The 19502-nt window shown below is 39.6% G+C and overlaps 1 protein-coding gene across 1 annotated transcript in view; it reads left to right on the top strand.

Moving 5' to 3' along the window:
* PTPRN2 (protein tyrosine phosphatase receptor type N2) overlaps window positions 1-19502 on the top strand; it is a 691758-nt gene that overhangs the window by 619366 nt on the left and 52890 nt on the right. The window contains exons 16-17 of the mRNA XM_075704660.1: window positions 10671-10818; window positions 19318-19391. Coding sequence (XP_075560775.1) covers window positions 10671-10818; window positions 19318-19391 — 222 coding nt within the window. The remainder of the gene's footprint in view (window positions 1-10670; window positions 10819-19317; window positions 19392-19502) is intronic.

Raw genomic sequence — 19502 nt, 5'->3', positions numbered from 1 at the left:
TTTTGGCTTCTTTTTCTGTCCTCTTTCACATTGTCTTTCCCTTGTTCTTATTTTGCCCTTTGTCACTTCAAATGTTCTCATCTGTGGATTAGACCGGTGCTCCTCAAACTTCTTTAAAGTGTTATCCCTTACTGGCTTCCATGGAAACCCAAGAGTCCCAGGAGTAGGTAGGATGTGTTCAGCTTGCGCACTTCTAAAGCTTTTCTACCATCTCTTCACAGTCCCTTTTGAATGCTTTCATGAGAAAAATACTTGAGAATTTGAGAATCACTGAGCTAGGCCAACCTTAGCTGAAAATCCCATGGAGCATAGATAAAAGGTTACCTAAAAAATGGGACACTTCCTGTAGATTTGGGAGCTGGGTAGATACCGGCTGCATCTTTCTCATGGCCAGCATTGCTCAGTCTCCTGCATGTTGGTTCGGCTGTGGCTGTGAGTGTGACATGGAAGGGATAGGGCAGAAGTCAGGCATGTCTTCTCCCACAGTCATCTCCATTAAGTCCGGAAAGAAATTCTGTGGAAAAGGAGTTTCTTCACTGCTTACTGTCCTCACTGGCAGTTTCTCTAATTGGGTTGCTTCTCTGCATCCTAGGTCTGGGATGTGGTTCCAAAATGATCTTGAGTACTACGATTTGACCACTGAAGATGATTAAGGAGTCTGAAGTTTCCTGTCTCTGGCTGTTATGGGAGTTTTCTAAGGAAAAGACTGATTATCCAGCCTGGGCTTTCCCTGCTTTTTCTCACCGGTGACCATAGGTTCACACATGTGCTTACGCATATTCTGCCGCTAGGCTGTGGGTATAGTGCGGATTGCAAGACTTCTTGGATTTTGTATTGCATATTCTCAGTTTTCACACAAACCTGTGTGTGTGTTTGTGTACAGATTCTCACTATCAATTTTGATACCTCTTTAAAAAGAATAAAAAAAGCTGAAAAGCAGAAGGATTTTCCTTTAGAAGTACAATTTGCTCCTGGAAAAGCACCTTTTCACTTTTATTCATGTATTTAAGAGGAGTAGTAAGAGTATTACTGCTTATCCCTTTGCTTTAGCAGGGATGTTATATCTGTAGGAATAATATTTTTCTTTCTACCCTCAAGATGGCCACTGTCTAGCAGAGGCATAATTTGCCAGACTATCTATAAATCACATCATGTGCTGTATCACTTTGATGTACTTGGTCATGGTTGCCTGGGTTTTCCTAGTCTCATTATCTCTGAAGAACTTGACCACGCTTGAAGAGAAGATTATTTTTAAAGATGACGTTTTCAGAATTCTATATTTATCTCTTGGTAATTTTTATATATAGTAAATTAAGATGACTGTACAAGTGCTCTGAAAAGAAACACAGACTTTAATTCATTAAAATCTAAATTTGCAAATACAGTACCCAACCGGGAACCCAAATTTAGATGCTTGATTGAGTTAGCGGGGCTTAAAGAGGAAGAAGGCAGGGAATTTGGTTTTGTGTTTTTAGCCAGGTAATTAGTGTGTAGTAATATATTTTTAAAGTTTTCATTTCAGACATACAACATCATTAGTAGGCATATAAATGAATCACAAATATGTCTTGGATTGTGGTATAATGTTCAAACCAGTAGTAAAAAAAATAAAGTGAGAAGAAGGGTTCATCTGAAAAACAGGTTTAATGTGTAAGAAGAAAATAGCAATTTCCTGTGAGAATGGAATTGGGTGTCAGTATTTATCACAAAGAGTTGAAGGACTTGATTTGGTGGGGTTTTTTTCAGTTTTTCTGCTACTTTTTTATTCAGCTGTGTAGCTTGCGCTTTCGCTTTTTAACAAAGCTACCAGAAGCGCTTCCCAAAATGTCTCAGTTGACGAATTCAGCTGACACTAACCTTGGCGTCAGTTCCTATACTGCAGAGTTGTCTTTAATGGAGAGGTTTGGGGTTTTTTGGTTTGGATTTATTTTTGTTTTTAAGAAATGTCATAACATATCCCATGCTGTGAAATAGCGGTATTTGGCTAAGGTCTAGCCCGCCATTTTTGAAATAACAGTCTTCCTTTATTTAAAGACTATTTATTATTTAAGATTTTTATTGTGAAATCTACCATAAGAAGTAGGGAAAGCCTGGAAACTGATTTTGGCTAATTCATCTTTTAAATCTTTATTATTTAGTTTGGCATGTCTTGTATAAACAGAATCTAACATGTGCATAAATTAAATTCCTCTACTCATCAACCACTTAAACCCTGTACTTCTAAACAAAACCCCCAAACCGAAACCTGTTCTAATTCCATTAGAGTCAGAACGTTTGGTATGCTCTAATTACAAAAATGTTATCAGATATGGATTCATGGAGGTTGCACGACCTTTAGCCCTGTCTATAAACATGATCATGGGAAAAGGAAAAAACAGCGGTCAAGAAGACTGAGTTCTGAATTTCCCTGCAAAATAAGTGTTTTAGGAACATATTCTGTGACCCCGGGAAATTCACTTTGATGTTTCTGCCCTTTCATTTCCCATCTGTGAAACAGCAATGATACTTGCCTCCCCTGCAGAAGTAATGTGAGTACTTTCAGACAGTTGGACAGAAGGAGCTATAGAAATACAGAGATTGTAAGGGAGCAAATTATGTTCCTTTTATGGTAATCATCTTCTTTCTGTTGAGGTTTATTTAAAGCAAATTAATTGCAGGGGTGAAACTTCATAGGCATAATTTAGATTTCAAGAAAGGGGGTAAGGAGGAGGAGATGAGGGTGGTTGTATTTTAAGACCTAGACGACACCATTAAGTAGCTGATAATCCTTGAAATGGGATTTTTTGTAGAGTGAATTTCTTTATCTTCTGCTATATTTAGAGAGCCAGGTAGAGTAAATATTTCATAATTAAGCATTCTAATTTTTTTTAATGTGCATGCCTGCCTCCATCATTCCTGATTCAAGCGATGTTTAGCATCACATATATTTTCCAAGGTTTCCTCCAGAGCTGAAAACCTACCTCAGTCCACACCAGGTTGTATCCAGCCATTTCACTGGGATTTCACTGAGCACCTTTGGCAGCTGGGAGCTGTAAGAAAAGGGATTAGCAAGTATTTGTCTGACACACACTGATCCCAGCACCTGCTGATTGGATTGAAGTAATCCTTTTACAAGTTACAAAACTCTATTATCAGCGCATTAAGAGAGGGGGAGGCAGTGACATACGCTACATCAAGGGTATATTAATTTAGGTAAACAGAACATAGGTTGCCATTTAATGTACTTGTGAATTACAGTAATTCTTGCAGAAGTTGCATGATAGTCTAGTTTGATAGATAATGTCATACACTGCTCATGCAAAGATGATACTTCTCTAGAAACCCAAGGCCAATCATTTTAAATTATTTTAGATGGCATGTTTAAAGCACAACTGTTGTTTGTGTACATGCTTAGTTGTTCACAATAATCTTTACATCTAAAAAATATAAAATTGAAACTATGGAATGTAATTTTTTATTGTTGGCTGACATCACCATGGTAGTTAATTTATTTCTGAATAATACAACCTATTTGAAACAATCTAGGGATATTATTCTCAACCAGGCTGAATAGTTGCTTTGTCAGAGAATTGCCTCCCTCTCTTTTTTTTAGTTTGCCTTCATCACCTACCATATTACATATGATATTAGTAGTGTTTTATGCCAAATTACTAGTAAAGCTTCACAGTAGTTTTCAATACGTAGTTGAAAAGGCTTCAAAACTACTCTTTTCACTGGCATAACAGGTACTGAGAAATATGAGAAAAATTAGATCAAAGCACATATGTTAGTAATATGGCTGAAAATACTGAGGAGGAAAAATAATTTCTCAGTGTATTTTATAAATACAAAATACAAATTCCCAGGTTTTTATTTCCTAGATTTTTTCATTTGTCATTACCTTAGACAGTTCTCGCTGATAAGATCAGGAGATCTGGGATGGCACAGGACAAGTTAGAAAAGAGAAAGGAGCCTTCAGCCTAGAACGACTGACTAATCAGATGATGAAATCCTGGCTCCAATGAAGTCAGGAGTGTTGCCATTGACAGTAGTGGATGCAGAATGCTCCCCAGGATTGAAAGGATGTGAGACTTTATATCCAGATGTTAATTTACTGAGATTTCTTCCAGATACGAGTTCTGTGAGATACTGACAATGAGCTGCCACAACAGGATTTTTATTTTTATGTGTATATATATACACATATATATAGAAACTCAGTGTGACTAGCCCAATAAAGTCACATATCTCTACAGTCAACATTGAAAACTTGATTTGCCGTGTTAGGGCTAAAGCTAGTGCTTTTAACAACAGTTATGGAGTGACATTTCAGAGGTGGAGCTGGTCTTGGTGACAGCTATAGGCTCTGCATTATTGCGAGTCAGTTGGATCAGAGCATCAGAAACATCTATGGTGCTTCGACAGAACTATAACTGTTGGAGAAAACTATGATTTTCTTAACATGTTAGTTGATTGAAAGACTTAAATTGGTTGAGATAGTGCATCTTCTCTTTATTTAAGGTCTGCTTTGTTAAGGAAGAAAGATAGGAAGCGTATGGGCATAGTTTGGCTCTGCTCCCGTGTTTTCTTCTACACGGGGCACCACTGAGAGCATTCTTCATGGAAACGTGTGGTGAGCTCCCAGCCCTCAGTCTCTGCAAGAACACCACAGCAGCTCAGAGAGAAAGGCCAACCTTCTGTAAACAAGCAAGACACCAAAGTAACTTCAGTACTACTATGAAACTCTGTTAGGTGATGTGAGAAATGCTTAGAAAATGTGAAGAAATATTGTGGTGTTCTGCGTGGTCTGAATATGGCTCAGGTTTCTAATAGTGACACTTAGGGAGCTTTCATTGAGCAGATCTGGACAAGTGTGGGTACACAAAAATAGAATAATAAAGTAATCATAATTTTATAAAAGAGGAGTGGGGAAAAGGAAAGAGGAGAAGAGAAATGAACCTTTCTATTGCTATTCCCTGAGTCCAGACTCCAGCCCTAGAAAATAATGGAGCACATATTAAAAAAGAAATTGATGATTATCTACCGAGAGATTTTTCAAGGGCATAAAAGGGAGATAAGTGTGAGGATCTCATTTAAGAGGATGGGGAAGGCTGGAGTCTTTCCTTTGTGTGTTTGCTAATCTCCTCCATCCTTTCCATTGGATAGCTGCACAATGAGTAAGAATGTGCATAATTTTATAAAGAATAAATCTTGCCTGGGCAAACCTGATTGCTTTTTATTTAACTAAAACTACAAAACCAGTAGATGAAGTGAAAACAACAGATGTAAAATATCCAGATTCTAATAAAGCTTTGAAACTGTCTCATGAATAGTTAATTGAAAAATTAATGTCAATTTTTTAGAACACAATTATGTGGATTGAAATGTGGCTAAAGGATGATATACAAAAAGTAATGATCAAAAGCTATGTATGGGAGTGTCTGGCATAGTACAGGAATTGCTGTTAGATCCAGTTACATTTAACTTTTTAAATAATGAGCTGGAAGTGGATGGAAGTGACTGAATGACTTTTACAAGAGGTATAACAGTGTAAAGTTCTGCACAGAAGTGATGACAGAGGAGTAATTCAAAAGTTTGAAAACCTTAGACCTGAAACACATACAACAAATAAAGTTAAATTATTTTTGAAGAAAATAGTCACAAGAAGAGATGTCTATAGTTTGCATAGATCCATCAATTCATGATCAGTGAAGGCACTGAAATATATACAAGCAGAAATTATACAGAACAGCAATATTCTGTGTAAGCAGACTAGGGTTGAAATAAATGGATTGGTGACAATGGGTAGCAAATTAAGTTTGCAATAGAAAAGCAATACTATTGGCATCCCTATGAAAAAAAAAAATCTCAGATGAGGAGTACTATTACTTACTGAAAATATTTGAGTATTTCCAGGAATACAATGTACAGTTCAGAACAGTTTGTGTCCCAAGAAATAGTAATGAACTGTGTTTTAGGCTTTTACTTTAGAGGGCACCTAAATGTTAGAAAGTTTCTTAGTGAAGTAAAAGACACAAGGCCTCATTTGAAGGGCTGGAAATGGGTAATGAGATAGGGTTCTTTTGTCTCTAACTTCTATAGCACTTCAAGTAATATGAGTGGGAACAGAGAAATTTACTGTGAAGCCACTAATGATAAGGTATTAAGCCAGAAAAAGGAATGGGGAAAATCTTGTGTTGTGTTGAAAGTAAATTGGATTTATGCAGAGAAGTTTTCCTCTTACATATAGTAATGCAATATGTACTGAAGAAGACAAAGAATTTTAAGCAGAATAGCAAAAATGCTGGGGTGTCCTGTGCCAGAACAATGTAGCCTACAAGTTAGCAAGGAACAAAGGCAAAAAAAAGCCTTTATTTAAGTAAATTGGAGAGAACAACAAAACAAATTGTTTCAAGTATGGTTGTTCAGTGCACAATTTGCTATATAATAGTAAGGCCAATTCTCTCCTATCTAAATTCCTTCAGAGGAGCCCAGTGAAGCACTGTGGCACTGCCTGGCCCTCTGCATCTCTGGAAGAAGCGGCAGCGGTCTGAAAGCAGTGGCTCTCACACTGCTAGTTGAAAGGTGTGGATTTGAGTGGTCACTGTTCCCAAGGATTAGGATAATGTCCCATCCACTTCTTCAGCTGACATTCGAGATTCGATTAGACCTGTCAAGGTCTGTTGATTTACCAGTTGCCTGTCTTTTCATTGAAAGAGACATTCTCAGCCATGGAAAGACTGTCTAATCAAGAACTGTACTGGAAGCATGTTGTCAAAAATGATTGCTTTTTGTAATAGCTGAACATCAGCTAATAAAAGAGGTGGTTTTAAAACAAGTATCTTGACAGATGCAAACCATACTGTCTCTGAAGAAGGTATTTGGAGATTGACCAGACAATTAGAATTTAATTGTTATATTTGTTAACCTTAATTTAGTCACAGAGCATGCACTGGGTGCCACTCCTTGAGTAAAGAAAAAAGTCAAGAAAAACAAAGTAGTTTGGCACCATATTATAACATCAACCAAGCGGTGAGGAAGCTTTACCAAAGCCAAGCAAGACCACTGTGCTCTGTCGTGTCTGTGTTCAGGCATGCTGAATGTGTCTTAATATTTGCCACTGTCACTGTTTCTCTTGGCCAGAGATTGATTGTCCCTGGGACACTTTTTCATCCTCTGGCAGAAAGCTCATCTTTTGCCTTATGACTGGCATGTCTCACACGATAATAATAGATTTTACAACACATCCCCCCTCTCCACATAGTGGCAATGCATCCTCCTTATCCCCATAACATGTTTGGTAGCAAGAGTATCTCCTCTGTGCATACAAGAGAAAGTATGAACTGGGCTACCAATTGTCCTTGCAGGTGAAGCCCTGTGGAAGGAAAATTAAGACTTAATGAAATTTAAAGTACATCAGGAGATCTGGCCAAGCAGACAGTGTTTGTTTAGGTAATAACATATACTTGGGATTACAGGACTTGTCTTGATGTGGACATACTGGTGAGACCAGACCTCTACCTTTTTCAGCAGGCTTTGAGGAACGTTACAATAACAGTGGTGACAACCTCTATTTATTTTACCTGCTGCTCTGGGACAAGGAAAATCATGTGCGTGTTTGACGTGTTGGTAATGAATGTCTTTTGTGGCAGGCAAATGCTGCAGAATGGCTCATGAAAACATCCTAATTAAGAGGTGGATTTGAGTAGACATACAATCTCTAAAATATCAGAAGTTCCACTCAATTTAATGTACATCCAGCAGCTCCCAAGAGAGTGTTTCAAAATCACTAAGCTTCTGTTTAGCAAAATGGGGATGAGTGTAGGGCCTCCGAAGGACTTTAAATGAAAGATTGCTTAACTCTGAGGGAATTGTCTGACTTCTGAATGTTTTAAAGCAAGCTGCTTTCTTGGTAGCTTTTTTAAATGTGTGTAAAGCAGATGCTCATATTGTGCAGAGCCTTCCACGGGTCCGTTCAAATAGTCAAACACCTTTTCAGGATCTATCAGGAAGTGCCCTGTGAATCTGATCCATGCATTGCAGGTGTTGAGACTACACGAAAAGTGGTTGTCTGGTTAAAGTAAAGATTTCAGTGTGTTTTCATTTGAACATTCATTTCTCTTTACACTCAGGATTCCCTGAAAAAGGAAGGTAAAAGGAAAAAGAGTATTTCTTTTTAAAGAGACATGAGTTATTTAAAAATTCACACGCACTAAAAGCAATCAAATTACCTTAACTGTGTCACATTGATGATTTAAAAAGAAAATAAAATTTCTTTTTAAAATACAGTCCTTGAAATCATCAAATAGACAAGTTGGAGCCAACAGGAAGCTCTTGCTATGTACAGCCCTGTCTTAGGAATCAAATGTTCATGGCCCTTTTCCTACAGCTTTGTGGATCTCACAGTACTTTGGAGAGATTCAGTGTTAACAGATCTGTATATCTGCATAAAATGTCCCTGAAGTCTATGGGACGTTGGTGACAGGCATGTCAAAATGAATCAGATTATAAAACTGTGGTTTAAAATGGGAAGATGCTACGGGCTGGTCCTTTACTGCCTGATCTCTGCCTGCTGCATGCTAAACAGCTTCTCTGAAGCCAGGAGCCTTGGCTCAGTGTTTTTGTAAGATTTTGCCAGTTTTTCCCTTTGCCTCATAAAAATTCCTGTAGACCAACTATTCTCTGCTCAGGAGGGATTATCTGGTTTTTTTATTACATTCATTATACACGTCCAGGCACAGATTTACTAGGAGAAAAGAACAGAATCTTTAGCCTCCCTCCTTTCCCCAGTAGCCATAGCCTTTCAGCAAGGACAAGCAAACTATCAGAGGATGGTTTCCTCTCATTAACTTGCAGGTTCAGGCTGGGAACCTGTTAGCTGACGCACTCCCCTAACACACAATGGGGCCACGCAGCTCTCCCAGCTCCCCATCCGTCAGGTCACGGCTCTGTCCACTGAGATGCTTTTTCCTTCATTATAGAAAAGAAGCAATCACACAGTCGGTGTTTTGATTGTATCCAGGCCACCAGTATTTTTTACCTCCTTTAGAAACCTTTCTTCTAACGCAATGTATTTCTATGTCCTTAAAGACATCCTTTCTGGAAGTGTCGCTTCTTGAATTGCTTTTCAGTAACAGGTTTGATTTACAAATCTCGTCTAAAGACGCACGGGCCCGACAAACCCAGCACAAAACAAAGCTGTGTGTCGGGGCTCTTTTGTAACTGAAAAAACATTCAAGCTGCAAGAGAGAGCAGTCTCCTGCCTCGCTGGTGGGATGGGCAGCGCGGTGGAGCGACAGCTTTAGCAGAGCTCCCATTTGGTGGAAGACAAGCTGCAAGCTTTTTGCACCTTCTGTTAAACCTGCTGAGAGGGCATGCGAGCCTTTCTTCTTTAACGCATGTTTGGGAAGAGCTATTTGACATAACGGAGATTGTCTATGGAAAAGATTTTCTAAGCAATTAAACTGCTTTTTATACTTTTCAGCATATCCTTTCCAGGAGCTTTTTCTAGACAAGTGTTGCTACAGATTGGGCTGTATTAGAGAGTGCTCCAGCAGGAACCACTTTGACTGATGTTTGGGCCAGAGGCACCCACAGCTCTGCTCCTGACCCCCGTCCAGACCCTGAGCCTGTCCCCTAAACAGTCTGTCCCTTTTCTAATCTGTTTAACCTACCTTGTAGCGTGGAGTAGTACGGAGTTTAATTTACAAATATGAACTGGGTGTAATGTGAGATTATTCTGTTGCTTACTGTAGCAGAAGATGACAGGCTCTGAAAGGTAATTGGGCTGTATAAGTAGGCTTACAGTACCAGGTGATCGCTTTCTTAATTTTCATGTTAAAGGGAGGGGAAGATTTCTGTTTTTCCTCACCCTTCTCCCTTCTGCTCTCTCCCCCTCAGTTTTCAGGTCCATGGGGTGAGGGAATAGGGTTTTAGTTCACTTTTGGCAAAACTTCGGAACGGCTGTACTGAATCTCTAGCCTTAGGAGATCTGCAAAAACTTAAGACCTGCATTAATACACTCTGATGGGCCATCATTCCTGCCACAGCCATTTTTCTTTGGTGATGCTTCTCCTAACACTGTTGACTTTACTGAATGCCAGGTACAATCTTTAACAACATATATTAATATTAATTAACAGCACCTTCTCAGTTCAAGGCCCTCTCTGTGCCAGCCCATGCACAGGATGAGTGCCTAATGACCCAGTACTTGAGCCATGACACTTCAGCCTGGCAATTTTTTAATTCTCCTCAACAGCTGTATCATTGTTGTGACTTGCATATGTGCTTGAACTTTAGTTTTAAAAGCCTTCGGTTTGACGTGAGCTGTTCTTGTAGTAAGTAATTTTTATCAATGGACTTTTGTTTCTTTTTCATTGTCTGATGAAAGAGACATTTGAGGTTACATTTTCTAGGTACTGAAGAAGAAATAGTTTTCTCCTGAAGCTCAGTAGCTGGAGGTTTCAAGCATTTCTTCTCCGTTAGCACTGGTTCATGTTAGTGTTGTCATTTTGTATAGCACAAATACGCTTGAAGTTAACTCTCTTAAGTGAACAAATTAGCCAGAAGACTGAGTGTGTTTTGTCCCCAAAGCTCAGGATTCCTGTGCTTTCCATCCTGAGATACATCCTTTTAGCTTAGCTTTGAGCCTAGCTAAGTCAATGCTTAATACAGTATTCTTTCAATTCCAGTCCTACATGGAAGATCATCTGAAAAACAAGAATCGCCTTGAGAAAGAGTGGGAAGCTCTGTGTGCTTATCAGGCTGAACCCAATGCCACCACCGTTGCACAGCAGGAGGAAAATATCCAGAAGAATCGCTCACGAGCTGTAGTACCATGTATGTACACTTTAATTTGGATGATTGCATTTTAAGTTCTTGATACTTTACTCAATACCCTTTGCGCAGTGGTTTGAAAGCTACAGATGACAGGCAAACAGAGTACAGAGTAGCTGGTATGTGTACTAGAAAACTGTAGCTACAGCTATGGGCTGGGTGCATGTCCTGTTGTCATATCAGACATTGTTTATCTCCTTATAAGTTGCATGTGTGTTACAAAAATGCATCACTATGTCACATAGCACTGCTGCTGCAGCTGTGCTGTCTCATGAAATTCAATAGCCAGAGTGCTTTTCAATGCTGGAATATACTTTCTGTACAAGAGTGGCATCTGTAGCCATTCAACAGAAAGAAGTTTGGCTTGTGTTTAGACAAGTTGGTAGCATGTCCATCCAACAGTAATACCAGCAGTCTATAATCAGAGCTAGATGATCTGTTTATCAGATACTCAGCTGTACTGAATGAGCCCCTTTAGGCTTCAGTGGATAAGCTTGCAAACTGGCTTCTCTCTCTGCTAGGCTTAGACTAAAAAGAGAAAAAGAAAAAAAAAAAAACAGCCAGTGCTTATATTCCTAGAATCTGCTCTTTCCTGTAAGCAGCCACCTTTCCGTGCTTGAAATAAAAGCAACATATTTTTCCTATGCAAATATATGTATCTCATAGATTACATTGGTAATCTATGGCCACACATTTTATTAAGCAACCAATGAAACAAAACTGAAACTGAGAATATATGCACAGTCCACAGCAACAAAAATGCTCTCAGTCAGTGTGCCCACAATCCAGCTGGGTAGCTTGGCAAACATATATAGCTATTTTAATTTTTAAAGTGCCCTGAAAACATTAATTTTCCCTGTGAGAGCCTTGAGTAAGTACTAATCCTCCTTTAGAAATGGGGAAATGACAGGTAACACATTAAGTAAATGTCAGAGCCAGATTTAGAGTGAAGATTCTTTGGAAGTACATGATAATTTAACTGAACTCAGCAGTCCTTGCATATTTGCTTCAGCGGGGTTTGGCTCTCTTGTTTATGTAGTGGCTCTTTCTGCAATGCTTAGGAGAGGAGTACAGTAGTTTGGCGATATGAATTCTCCTGAGTAAATGTGGTGCTGGTCAAAAGCCTTTTGGGGCAACAGTTTGCTGACTTCCATGTGTTTTGGGATCAGGTCTGTTGAAAAGTTCTAAAGAAGTAACCATGAAAATTAAACAAATGCAAGACTTTTGTGCTCTTTTCCATCCTGAAAAAATAGCATTTAACTGACAAGATAGGAAGTGAAAATTGCTCCATGATAATGTGTATTGACCCAAATTGATCTTCCTGTTTAAAGTGTTCTTTTCAGTGTGGACTTACAGTCAGACCATCTTAAGCTGTTCCAAATCTCTGCTCATAAATTAAGCTAGGCTGTTTCTGGTTGCTGCCTCGGAGACAGCATGGGAGCTACAGGTGTTGCCTGGTTATTCAGCTGATGTAGGAAACGTGTCTGCATGATATAATGAGCAATAAGATAGGGACCCTCAAACTAGACCCTTCTAGCTCTGAATCCAAGAAGTAACATAGCTGCAGCAGTGCTCAAGAGATTTTTAGCTTGGGTGTCATGCCACACTAGAGAGCTGAAGAGCTGAACTATTTTCAGAGCTAAGATAGTCTGTCTCTTTTTATCATATTGTACCATGTGGATGAATCAGCCTACACTGATCAGCCTTCAGTTGACAAGTCTCTGCCCATTGCTTGTTCCATGGCATGTTGTTATCCCTGTTCTTCCAATCACTGAGTCTAGACTGAATCAGTACTACCTGGGAGGGTATTTGGACATGTGCGGGGTGGCTGCAATTTATTTGAAGCTTTACTTAGAAGTATTTTAGCACATTTAAAATCCCTTAGTACTTTTACAAGAGTGAAATGCTATTTTTTGGCTTTGTTACAATGTGGAAACTTCTGTTATAGCTATTAGTGCACCGGGAATTTTCTTTTTTTGACTGAATTGCATGAAATTACCTGCCCTCACTTTCTGAAGTTGCTGTGCACTGGTAAACAGCTGTCGTGTTGTATCCTTAAAACTACTTTGATGATGGATGGGAAGTGTGGCGTAGAGTTTAAACAATATTAAATTTTGATAAGGTGATGATTATTGTCAACTCTAAGATTAGACTGAAATGAGAAAGAGCTCAGTTTGCCCACTTTTTTTTGACTGTTTGACATTAAAACTATAGCAAAAAGTAACATATTTGCTTCATAATAAATTAAGAAGCAAAGCTGATATGGTTTTGATACACTACAAAGTTGTTATGCTACATTCATAGTATTCTCACAGAGTAATGCCCTGTTAGCATTTCCTTACCCCATTCATATTCATAATCACCTTGACAAGGTAGAACAAGATTGCCAATTCATGAAAAAGATTTCATCTTAGGAAGGCTTCAAGGGAGCTTTAATGTCATGTTCTATTTACTTTGCTTTTTCCTTTCTTAACCAGTCTTACTGATTACATAACTGATGTAATTTCTAGATTAACATTATCTTTAATCTCACAATTTTATCATAGTTTACTCTTATCCCTATCTTCTCTATTTACAAACAGCTTTTAAAATGCTTGGTAGCAGAACACCTTGACACTGCACTTCATTAATTACTAGTTAAAAAAATTCTAACAAGTGAAGTAACTTGGACCTTCTAGATTAATAAAACTGCATCCTTTTATCCAACCAACGAGCAGATTGCTATAACTTAGGGCAACGGGATACTTTTTTTTCTGTATGAACACACGAGCAGCTCAATTTGTTGATAAAAAAAAAAAAGCTTTCCAGACTTTGTCTTCTTGCATCTCTGCAAAACAAAACCATCTCAATAGGGTCAATACTGTATGTTGTTATTTATGTATACCATAGATACATATAGGTATTTTAAACATTTAGCCAACAAATTTTTGCAGTGAACATCTGTCAGAAGTCTACCGTAGCTGTGTCCATGGGTCACAGTATATGTTAGAGCAACCTGCTTACCACTGTGCTTTGATTTTCCTCCAAAGGAAAGCAAAGCATTTGGGGGCAGAGTACACACCCAGCTCTGAGGCTTGTGTGCAGTCAGAGCACAGCCAGGGGATGTGCACCGAGGACAGGAACACCTGAGCAGAGGGTACTTTAATGTGTGCATTATCTGTATTAGTAATGCATGTACAAATAGTGCTCTGGAATAAATGAACTTGATTTCAGTTCAGATCTAAGAAGACTTCTGTTTGTGCAAATAACCTATGGGCAAAATAACGATAATCAACAAATTATGATTCTTCACAGTCTTCAGACTCTTCCACTTTAGCTCCTCAGTAGTTCTTCACTTTCCTACTTCAGTGTAGTTCTGTATAGTGCTTTTTATGGAAAAAAAACCCAGTCTATATCTAGAAAGAAGAGAATGATGATCTGGGCAGAATGTGCCAAGTTGATTGTTGTGAGATTCACTCTGCTCTCTGATGCCTGTATTCAGACAACCCAAAGTCACCCATACTCCTTGTGTCCAGCCTTTGTCTGTTCATTCTGTTCCTTCAGAAATATCTGACTAAACGGAAACAGAAGACAGATGGATTTAGGTAAGATGTGAGTCTTATTTTTCCAAGCTTTCAATCCCCATCTGAAAAACAGCAAAAGTAATAGATCTTCATTAAGTCACAGGGTCGCTGTGAGGTAAATAGAAGACTGTGAGATGACATACTACTGCAGTATTGGTGACTTTATATAATCCTGATAGATATGACATTTTGTGCTCAACTCAGTTATTTAAATGCAGGAATCTAGTGCCATTTGAGACACCTAAAGTATTCAAGGCACCCACACAGAGCTGGTAGGTATAACACAGGCTCTAGGGGAGACCCATGCCCTCCTAGCTGCTAGCCTGACTGTCCTTAGGGCACCTCAGATATCACTAGAAACCTACACTGAGGCATTGAATCAAATTCTCTGGGCATGATTCTGTGATATCATATATTAAGATGCCTAAATTTAAGCGTCTCCATGTAGCTACCTCCATGTGAGCCAGGTGTCAAAGCACCTGTTAGAGCCAGTGAAGAGCTAGTCAGTGCAGTGGCATCAAGCGATCTGTGCAATAACCAAAAGTAAGTTTTTCATTTTCAGTGAAACGAATAGCTCTAGGATGCCACCAGATATACTGTGTGAGCTTCAGATGTTGGTCCAATAGAATACAAGTGGTTAGGTCTTGTGTCATATTTGTTAATCTTTTGCAATGTCTCATCTACTCTACAGTTTCTCAAATGGTATGAGATGTTCATGATTAGCCAACTAAATCAAACCTCATTAACTGTACCCTAGTCCACATGAAGATATCTGTATGTAGACACCAAAACTTAGATTTCTGTCTATAAATTGAGTTTTTATATACTACAAACTCATGTGTGCTTGCTTTATATTTTATCCTTTATCCTCTACCCTTTATAATTTATACTTTAATTTACATTTTATACTTTATATCTTACATGTATATAAAATACAACATTGTGTTACATTTCTCCTCAGCTATAGGTTAGTACTAGCCTTCCTGTTTAGGAAGCCTCTCTCTGCGACACATATCCATCTATACATTTTGCTTTTCTTTCAGCTGTGGCTTGGCTGGAGCAATAGCAAATGCAAAGTAGCTCAGCATTCAGCAGTAGCTATTGTAGATATTTGAAATGATGACTAGTTGTAGCTTGGCCAGATTGCAGTAGCTAGTAACAGCATTTGTCTTTTCTCTCACTTCCTTATTACCATCCCTTTCCTCTCCTATTTCTTCATTCGTCTTTCTTTCTCGCTTTTTAGATTGATCTTATATATCTTCCTTTTCTGTCATCCCCTTATTTCCTTTTATTTCCTGCTCCTCTTTCTTTGCTTCTAACATAATCAATATGCAGTTTACAAAAAGAAACGTTGTACATTCGGCATTTTCCCCATAGCTGCTTATTGTTAACATAACAAACTGGTGTCCATGGTATTCTTTTCTTTTTTTCCCTTCTTCTGCCTGTTTCTGAAGAGCTATTATGCTAGTTCTTAGAAGCTTTGAGGTGATAACAGGCATAGACAAGCACAATCTGTTCATTGTCAATGTGAACGCTTGATGCTGCAACTGAAGCATACATGGGTGCAAACTCTTGATATATGCAGAAAACACATGTACAACCTTTTTTGCACAATTTGTTTTTTTCTGAGCACAAATACAAAGTCTCACCACCTTTTCTCTACCAAAGCCTTAACATGTCTCACCCTCTGATAAACCCTCCAAGACAGCAGGATAATGATATGGTACACTAAATCAGAGGGTCTGGATAAAACATTAAGTTTAAAAAAAAAAAAGATCCGGAAGTTACTGATCTGACACTTGACTTCTATTGGAGAGTCACACTGACATCTGTTTCCTAAATACTGATGAATCACTGTCTGCTCTCTCGCCCTCATCCATTTGAAAACATTTCACACATTTTCTTTGGTGAGTAGTTCAAATGCTTCTGCTACCCAATGAATGGGGCTTATCCTGAGTGCTCACTTAGCTTAAGATACATGAGAGACCACATTTAGTGCATGTAACCTGCATATCTCCTGCATAGCCAAAAAGTTTCAGAACTGTAGTTCTTCAAGCACTCTGTGACAGTGCTCATTGTAAAGCTTTCTATACAAAATCTTGGGTAGCCCCAAGATCTCAGATGTCACAAGTTCATTTGTATGTTTTGGATTTTTTGTGCAGTGGTGCCAAAGTAAGGTGGAAGTGAATAATGTGCATGAACGTGTTCCCTTTCTCATCCTCTTCATCCTCCTATTGTGTTGAAACCTTACCAGACAAATATTTTATGTGAATAAGTAAATCATAGAATCATTTAGGTTGGGAAAGACCTTTAAGATCATCTAAGTCCAACCATTAAACTAGCACTGCCAAGTCCACCACTAAACCGTGTCCCTAAGCACATCTACACGTCTTTTAAATACCTCCAGGGATGGGGACTCAACCACTTCCCTGTGCAGCCTGTTCCAACATCTGATAACCCTTTCAGTGAAGAAATTTTTCCTAATATCCAATCTAAATCTCCCCTGGCGCAACCTGAGGCCATTTCCTCTTGTCCTATCGCTTGTTACTTGGGAGAAGAGACCAACACCCACCTCACTACAGCCTCCTTTCAGGTCGTTGTAGAGAGCGATAAGGTCTCCCCTCAGCCTCCTTTTCTCCAGACTAAACAACCCCAGTTCCCTCAGCCGCTCCTCATAAGACTTGTGCTCTAGATTCTTCACCAGCTTCGTTGCCCTTCTCTGGACATGCTTCAGCACCTCAATGTCTTTCTTGTAGTGAGGGGCCCAAAACTGGGCACAGTATTCCAGGTGCAGCCTCACCAGTGCTGAGTACAGGGGGACAATCGCCTCCCTGCTCCTGCTGGCCACAGCATTCCTGATACAAGCCAGGATGCTGTTGGCCTTCTTGGCCACCTGGGCACACTGCTGGCTCATGTTCAGCTGTCTGTCGACCAACACCCCCAGATCCTTTTCGGCCAGGCAGCTTTCCAGCCACTCTTCCCCACAAGGCTGTAGCGCTGCATGGGGTTGTTGTGACCGAAGTGCAGGACCCGGCACTTGGCCTTGCTGAACCTCATACAGTTGGCCTTGGCCTATTGATCCAGCCTGTCCAGATCCCTCTGCAGAGCCACCCTACCCTCAAGCAGATCAACACTCCCACCCAACCTGGTGTGGTCTGCAAACTTACTGATGGTGCACTGGATCCCCTTGTCCAGATCATTTATAAAAATATTAAACAGAACTGGCCCCAATACTGAGCCCTGGGGAACGCCACTTGTGACCAGCCACCAACTGGATTTAAGTCCATTCACCACAGCTCTTTGGGCCTGGCCATCCAGCCAGTTTTTTACCCAGCAAAGAGTATGCCCATCCGAGCCATGAACAGCCAGTTTCTCCAGGAGAATGCTGTGGGAAACAGTATCAAAGGCTTTATTATAGTCTAGGTAGACAGCATCCACAGCCTTTCCCTCATCCACTAAGTGGGTGACCTTGTCATAGAAGGACATCAGGTTAGTCAAGCAGGACCTGCCTTTCATAAACCCATGCTGACTGAGCCTGATCACCTGGTTGTCCTGTACGTGCCATGTGGTGGCACTTAAGATGAGCTGCTCCATAACCTTCCCCGGCACTGAGGTCAGACTGACAGGTGTGTAGTTCCCCACATCCTCCTTCCAGCCCTTCTTGTAGATGGGCGTCACATTTGCTAACTTCCAGTCAACTGGGAAGAATGGCTCTTCGTTCATGTGACATGACTTGTTCACTTCTAATCTTATTCCAGGAGAAGGTTGCTCACATTGGTGGGTTAAATTTTGCTGATGAGATTGGGTGACTATAAACACTGATACAAGCACACCTTTGTCTTGCTCACATATTGAACTGCCATGACATTACTGGTGAATTAACCTAAGCAGAGCCCAAACCCTCTGCCTCTACTTTCCTATGTGATACTTACATTTGTTGGTACTCATTATTAAAATAATGATTGGTACTTAGTAGTTTAAAAAGCCAACTTGTAATTCCGCTGTTAAGAGTGGTGTCACAGGCCACTAGACAAATTGCAAAGGGGGACAGGGTGCATTCATGTACTCTTATTTTGTCTATTTGAATAATCAGTGGAAAGATCCTCTCAAAACAGCAGTATCCATGTTCAGCTGTAGAGGGTTGCTGTAGGGGACTAGAGTTTGAGGTGTACCAGCTCTAAACATACTTGAGCTCGCACCAGTAAAAATACAAGTTAAAAAGTGATAAAAGAATCTTGACAATGGGCAAACAACATGAGTAAGTCTATGTCCGGAGCTGCTGTTTTCTTTACTAGTGGTGTCTGAACTAGCTACATTACCAGCAGTGTAAGGTGTCTATATGTGCTCCAGGTGTACTTTTAGATGCAGTTGTTATCAGCATTTTCTCTCTCCCATAATCATCCCCAAGTCATATCGTCTCCGCACATCACTAGCTTAGCACCACATAGCACTTTGATCAGGACAGATTAATTTACTGTCCAGCTCTCAACTGTACTTCGATGTTCCTGCTGTTCTTTTTGTAGAGAAGCCAAGTGGACAAAGTCCATCAACTTACTCCTTCCATGACCCTGCAAACACAGGAGGGTTTTCTGTAATACTTTTTTTCTAGTGATTTGCCTAGTTTAAATCTTAAACTCCCTGATCAGTAGAGATTCCCCTTTTTCCTACAAGAGGTTGTAACACATTATGGCGCATCTCATGAAGACATGCTTTCTGATACCCAGCCTTTGAAGTATCCTAGAGCTTCATTCCTGAGTCAAGCTGTGACTTTGTGTCTATCAAGGCTATGCGCGGTTAGGAGTCAGAAGGAAATATCCTGTCTGATATTTACCCTGTTTGCCTGTGTTGAAACGCACATTAATCTGAATTTGAATTGTTTAACTTAAAATGGGTAGAATACTTGTATAGAAACTTTCTTCTCTTTATTTCTTCTTTGCAGATGATCATTCCAGGATATGTCTGAAAGCTGAAAACAGCCACGACAATTCAGACTACATCAATGCTAGCCCAATTGTAAGTATGGTACTCTATGAGAAATAATCCAAATAGTCAGTCCCTGTCTTTGCTTGTTGTTAAAATACGCTTACTTGAGGGACCTCACTGCTCAGTTTGTGCAACATCAGT

Source organism: Pelecanus crispus, chromosome 2, assembly GCF_030463565.1.
Source record: "Pelecanus crispus isolate bPelCri1 chromosome 2, bPelCri1.pri, whole genome shotgun sequence".
Classification (NCBI taxonomy): Eukaryota; Metazoa; Chordata; class Aves; order Pelecaniformes; family Pelecanidae; genus Pelecanus; species Pelecanus crispus.
This window is presented reverse-complemented; position numbering and strand designations above follow the sequence as displayed.